This window comes from Geotrypetes seraphini, chromosome 9, assembly GCF_902459505.1.
Source record: "Geotrypetes seraphini chromosome 9, aGeoSer1.1, whole genome shotgun sequence".
Lineage (NCBI taxonomy): Eukaryota > Metazoa > Chordata > Amphibia > Gymnophiona > Dermophiidae > Geotrypetes > Geotrypetes seraphini.
In genome coordinates, this window is record NC_047092.1 from 183,347,915 (window position 1) to 183,353,914 (window position 6,000).

A 6,000-nucleotide genomic window follows, 5' to 3' on the forward strand; every position below is an offset into this window, starting at 1 on the left:
TTCCTAAGTTGGAGGGAGACTTACATTTTTTGAGAAAAGCCAGGTTTTCAGATGTTTGCGGAAAACTTGGAGAGAGCTCAAGTTCCGAAGAGGGGAGGTAAGGTTGTTCCAGAGCTTAGTGATTTTGAAGTGAAGGGAGGTCCCTAGCTTTCCTGTGTGGGAAATGCCTTTTAGCGAGGGGAAGGATAGTTTTAATTTGTGGGAGGATCTGGTGGTATTAGGGTTTGAGGAATTCCAAGAAAGAGGGATAAAGGGAGGGAGGATACCATATAGGATTTTGAAAGTTAAACAGGCGCATTTATAGTGGACCCTGGCGATTATCGGAAGCCAGTGGAGCTTGGCCAGGAGCGGGGAGACATGGTCAAATTTACTTTTAGCAAAGATGAGCTTGGCCGCAGCATTCTGAATCCGTTGGAGTCTGTGGAGGTTTTTCTTACTTAGGCTTAAGTAGATAGAGTTTAAGGCTAAGTGGCCATTTTCAGCGGCACTTAACCACATAGAATAGTATTGCTGAAAATAAACGGCTGGGATCCAACTCAAAACTAGTTATTTTCGGGGCCTCCCAAGTGCAGAGTCAGCACTTGGCCGGTTAAGTGCCAATATTCAGAACTAAACCAAACAAACAGGATGGCATAAAAGTCGGTTCTATCTTTACGTGGTAACCCACAGCTCGTTCATGTGCCGGCTACGGCTGAGCATTGAATATTCTGGTTTAGCACCAGCGACTGAGCCCCAGTGACTCAATGAACACACGGACTATTTATTCGAATGTTCTGCTACGCATTTGCCTGCCTACAATTTCTAGTCCTTCTGCTTGATTTTCAGGCCTGGGCACTGCCTTGAAGTTTGGGGTGATATGATGATATATTAAACTAGTCTTATAGCCCATTACATTAACGGGTGCTAGAATATATGTGTGTGTGTCTGTCTTTATTTTTTTTCTCTCTCTCCTTAGCCGCTTTCTGTATTTCTGTTTGTCTTTCTTTCTTTTTTTTTTTTCCTTGGCTGTCCACCACCACCCCTTGCCTGCTCCCCCTGTCCATTCTCCCTTCCTTTTACCTCCCCTGTGTCCTCCACCACCCCATCACTGCTCACCTTATCCAGCAGCAGCCCTTCTCCCTTTGTTTTACCTCCCCCTGTCCATCATCACCTCCTTCCTGCTCCCCCTGTCCAGCAGTAGGCCTGTCTTCATTTTTCTGCCCCCCCTCCCTGTTCATCAGCACCTCTTCCCCTGTCCATCAACCCCTTTTCTGCCCTCCATTTCCATGTGTTGCAGCATTTGGGTGGGCCTGAGCCTAAAGTGATTGGGCATGAGACCCCATCCCCTGCCCAGCATCTCTGCTTCCTCTCCTCTCCCCCCACCCAGGTGACCAGGAATCTTTCAACTCTCTGCCTTCTCGCTCATCCATACCTTTGAAAGTCTCCATTTTTTAAAATTTTGATTTGATTTGAGACATCTGACTCGGGCCGCCGCGGCCGACATCCGACTCGGGCCGCCGTGGTCGATATCCGCCTCGGGGGGGTGGAGGAAGAGAGAGAGTGGAGAGGCGGCGACGGCAAAGTTACTGTAAGGGAGACGCTGCGTCTTTCAACAGGGAGCAGGACAGAGCGTATGCCGCGCATGCGCACTTCCTATATGTCGCTACAGCTCACGGAAAACCGGCGCACACATAGGAAGTGCGCATGCGCGGCCTAGCATTTTATTATATTAGATGCTCAAATGAATTAGTTACATAAATAATTTTTAAAAGAAACATGTGGCACCTCTTCTCCTACCAGCTACTGCCTCATTTCCTGTTATGGCAAAAACAGCAGAGAAAATTCTCACCTCTGAACAATCTTCCTTTTTTGAAAACAAACCAAATGGGGGTTTTTTTTTCCCCATCATCATTCAACAACAATAAAGATTTATTTTTTATTTATTTTAATTCTAGTATTCAGGCACTGCTTTTAGCCTAAGCGGTTCACATTCAGGTGTTGAAGTATTTCTCCCTGTCTGGCTCTCAATCTGACTTGCTCAGGGTCACCAGATGTTTTGCTGACCTCCTTCCGTTTGTCTGCAGCTTTTGAGTTAGTCTCTTCTACTCCAGTGTCTTTTGGGTGTTGTCCTCTCATGGCTTCGGTCCTATCTCAAACAACATCCCTTCAAGGCAGCCCAGATCTCGGGACACACCCAGCCAATCAGGTTTTCTGGATACCCGCCACGAATATGCATGATATAGATTTGCATACAGTAGAGGTAGTGCATCCCAAATTATCTCTTTCATATTCAGTGGGGGGTATCCCGTAAACCTGACTGGCTGGGTGCAGTGGCGTGGTAAGGTGAGCGGGGGGGGGGGGGGGGCGACCACCCCATGCACCATCTTCGCTGGGGACGCCGGCGCCTCTATGCCCTCCCTCTTTAAAAGTTTGCTGGCATGAGCAACATCTTCCACGCCGGCCTTGGCTCCCGTCTGATATCACTTCCTGATTGCGGGACCCGGAATGCCTGGAATGTCCATCCGAGGGAGGTGGTGGAGAGGAAAACAGTGACAGAATTCAAAAGGGCTTGGGATGAACCCAGAGGATCTCGAACTAGAATATGAATGGCCAGACTTTTGTGGTCTGAATCCCACAAAGGAGATGGTTTGGATAGGCTGGAGGGAGCGCAAATGGCATCTCCAGTAGTTGGAACCCAAGGACAGTACTGGGTGGACCTCTAAGGTCTATAGGCCAGAAATAACAAAGAAAAAAAAAAAGACATTTTAATGTAATCATGAAATTGTAAAGCGTGTAATTATAGGGCAGATTAGATGGATCGTTCAGGTCTTTATCTGCTGTCTTTTACTATGTTAATATGTTAGTGTGAAGGGTGCGGTAAAGAGAATAATTTGTTTATTTTCATTTGATTTTCCACCTTATCAAACAAACTCAAAACAGATTAAACTATTAAAGTCAACAATTGGATTACATCTCACACAATTACCTACACCAAGCAATAAGCCACGCCAGCCCATCCCGATCCAGTTCTGAACCCGCCCTACTTGACTCATCCTAGTCATTCAAGGCTTAGTCAAAATGGCACTTATGTGAACTAATGAGTCCAACTAGTTGGCTCAGGAAATGCCTTCCAAAAGAAGCCAGATGAATATTACGGTCTTACAGTCATATTGAGAGAGCACAGTGGTATGCTTGCAGGACAGAAAAACACTTTTCATCGTTTGTAGGTGGCATCTCTTTGGGAGCAGTGAGTGCTCGGACACCCCTAAGATTAAGAAAATGATGGTTCAAAGGAAAATTAAAAATGTTTCAACCTCTAATGCACATCTTCGTTTCTGCTTTGGTTATCAGATGGGATCTCCCTTCCTTTTGTATTTCCCCTATATGGCTCTTTCCTATTTTATAATGTAATTCTTGACCTTAATCCTATCGTTCCAGTAGGTCCTGTATGTTTTAATGTATGTTACCCTATTTATTATGTACAAACCGCTTAGAAGACTTATAGGCGGTATACTCTTGTTGACTCCTTAATAAAAATGATATACAAATCCCCCAAAACCCCAAATTTGTATTAAACTTGAAACTTAATTTGTGTTGAATGGTGCAGCACCCTCAATTATTTGGAAAAGTTGGCTCCTATAGCTCCAATCCCTATACTATCTTGCAGAATGACGTTCGGGCATCTGGTTGTACCAACAATGCCTAAGTTCTAGGTTCCTAAGCAGTCTTAGGTTCCTCAGATAAGTCGCTCTTGGCTTTACCCTTCTCCTCCTCTGCCAATTCCAGACTTTATTCCTTTCATCTAGCTGCCCCCTATCCCTAGAATAAATTACCTGAGTTGGTCTGCCAAGCCCCTTCCCTTCCCTTGTTTATAAGCAGACTGAAAACCCACCTTTTTGATATAGCCTTCAATCCTTAACCCTACTACTGCCCACCAACTCAGCCAGCAGATTAACCGTTCTCCTTAACTGTATCCATGACATCCTGTTTGTCTGTCTTGTCTGTTTAGATTGTAAGCTCTTTCGAGCAGGGACCGTCTTCTTTGTGACTCTGTACAGCGCTGTACGTCTGGTAGCTCTATAAAAATAATTCATAGTAGTAGTAGGCATTGAAACCTTAGGTATACTCCCAATTACGCCAGGGTTTTCTTGGTCTAAATCAGTGTGCCTAAGTTAGGTGCCTAAGTCAATCCACGCCCCAAATCCACCCAGAATCCACCCATAACCACGCCTACTTTCTGGCAGAGTAAACTGCTTTTGGTTGTACCACAGAAAGGCGGTAGATCAAATCCATGACCCTTGACTCTTTACCCTTTTCCCATAAAAGTTGAGAGATGAATATGATTTGTGGGCCTAAGCAGAAGTAATAGTTCATGCAAAGTTGTGTTCGTTGGTTATAGGTGTAGGTAATTCTGCTTAGTTTCAGGGTGGGAGGAAGAGCACAAAGTATAGGAATGTCTTCTTAATGATGGGGAAAGAGAGCCGGTTCATCAGCAGCCCACCAGGAGTGTTTTCGTGCTTCTTCCCTAAACTGAAACAATGACATTGGTCCTTCTTGGAGATCATCCTGGTCTACAAATATTTTAAACATGCCCCTGCCCTCGTGTACATGCGCACAAAGGAGCATGACGAAAGGAACTGAAATGCATATGATCTTCTTTGCAGGAGAGACTCCAGGCGGATGAAGTAATGGCAGTGTTGGACAGGCACGACCAAAGAGCCGATGAACTGAACCTCAACCTCCGAGACGAGCTCTAACTTAAATTCCAAGAAGCTTTTATAAAATATTTATTTAATAATAATGTTAAACTTAGAAGAACTTTTCTATTTTTGTACAGAGCAAATGGTGTAATTTAATGGGTCTGAGTGAAACATGGTTCCCAAAGTCTAACTTTGATCACAACATGTCTATTTGTCCTTCTTTCACCTTTTTTTTATGTCAGGCATCACTAAATGTTATTATTATTGGGTTTTGGTCATTAAAGCACCCAGTTCCTCTGACATACAGTTACCATATGGCTCCAGAAAAAGGAGGACGGATTGAGACATTGAAAGCAATGGAAGTAAGGAGGACAGATTGAGACATCTGTCCATTGAAAGCAATGAAAGCTAAACCCGGATGTCTCAAGCCGTCTTCCTTTTTCTGGAGCCATATGATAACTCTACTCCGACACCTCTAGCTCCCTTCCACAGCCCTATAATTGTTCACATTTTCTGGTCTTAAATCAGTAAAATAGCCAGATAGAGCCTTTTAGAAGGACCGTAGTGGTTTTTCAAAAGAACGACTGGGTAATTTTGTGCAGTTACAGGAACTGGCCCTTTTTTTTTTTTTTTTTTTTACTGTTTTCTTGCAGGCTGTAATACCTTCTGCTAGCTAGTTAATGAACATTTTTCCATGACTATGTTCTTTACATCAGCTTGGATAACAAAAACAGAAGAAGTCCAACAGATCGGCAGTGAAAGTCAATCCACCGAAACAAAAACCAGAATCACAGAGTTGATGTACAAAGTACAGGAACTTTATTGGAATAAATAAATAGTTTGTGATGATCCAACTGGTGGTTCTCATAAATGAGAAGACGGGACCCAACACGGTCCATGTTTCGAAGAGCACTCCTTCCTCAGGGGTCCAATGCATCAATGTCACTCAAAAGAGAACCTTTTGTCGTAGAACGAATTGGCATAAAATTCAAGTAAAACGGCGTTACAGGAGCTTCACGTTGCCTGTTTTCGAAACACGAACCGTGTTGGGTCTCGTCTTCTCATTTTTGAGAACCACCAGATGGATCATCACAATTTATTTATTCCAACAAAGTTCCTGTACTTTGTACATCAACTCTGCCGTTCTGTATTTTGCTTCGCTTTACATCAGCTTTCCAGACCATATAACTTCTTGATCTGACTAACGGATTCTGTAGTCTGGAAGGTTCATGAATGTCATTCTAGAAATTGGCACATTAGGGCCCTCATGACCCAGTCAGACCATTTCCTCTCCAGCTTCATTGCTGCAGTTGAGAAGCTT

The 6,000-nt window shown here is 43.9% G+C and overlaps 1 protein-coding gene across 3 annotated transcripts in view; it reads left to right on the plus strand.

Moving 5' to 3' along the window:
- The window catches only part of P3H2 (prolyl 3-hydroxylase 2), a 123,239-nt gene extending 118,358 nt beyond the window's left edge, over positions 1-4,881 (plus strand). For all 3 annotated transcript variants that reach the window (XM_033957514.1, XM_033957517.1, XM_033957515.1), the window contains exon 15: positions 4,644-4,881. In XM_033957514.1, coding sequence (XP_033813405.1) covers positions 4,644-4,736 — 93 coding nt within the window. In that variant the 3' untranslated portion in view covers positions 4,737-4,881. The remainder of the gene's footprint in view (positions 1-4,643) is intronic.
- The last annotated feature ends 1,119 nt before the right edge of the window (positions 4,882-6,000 follow it).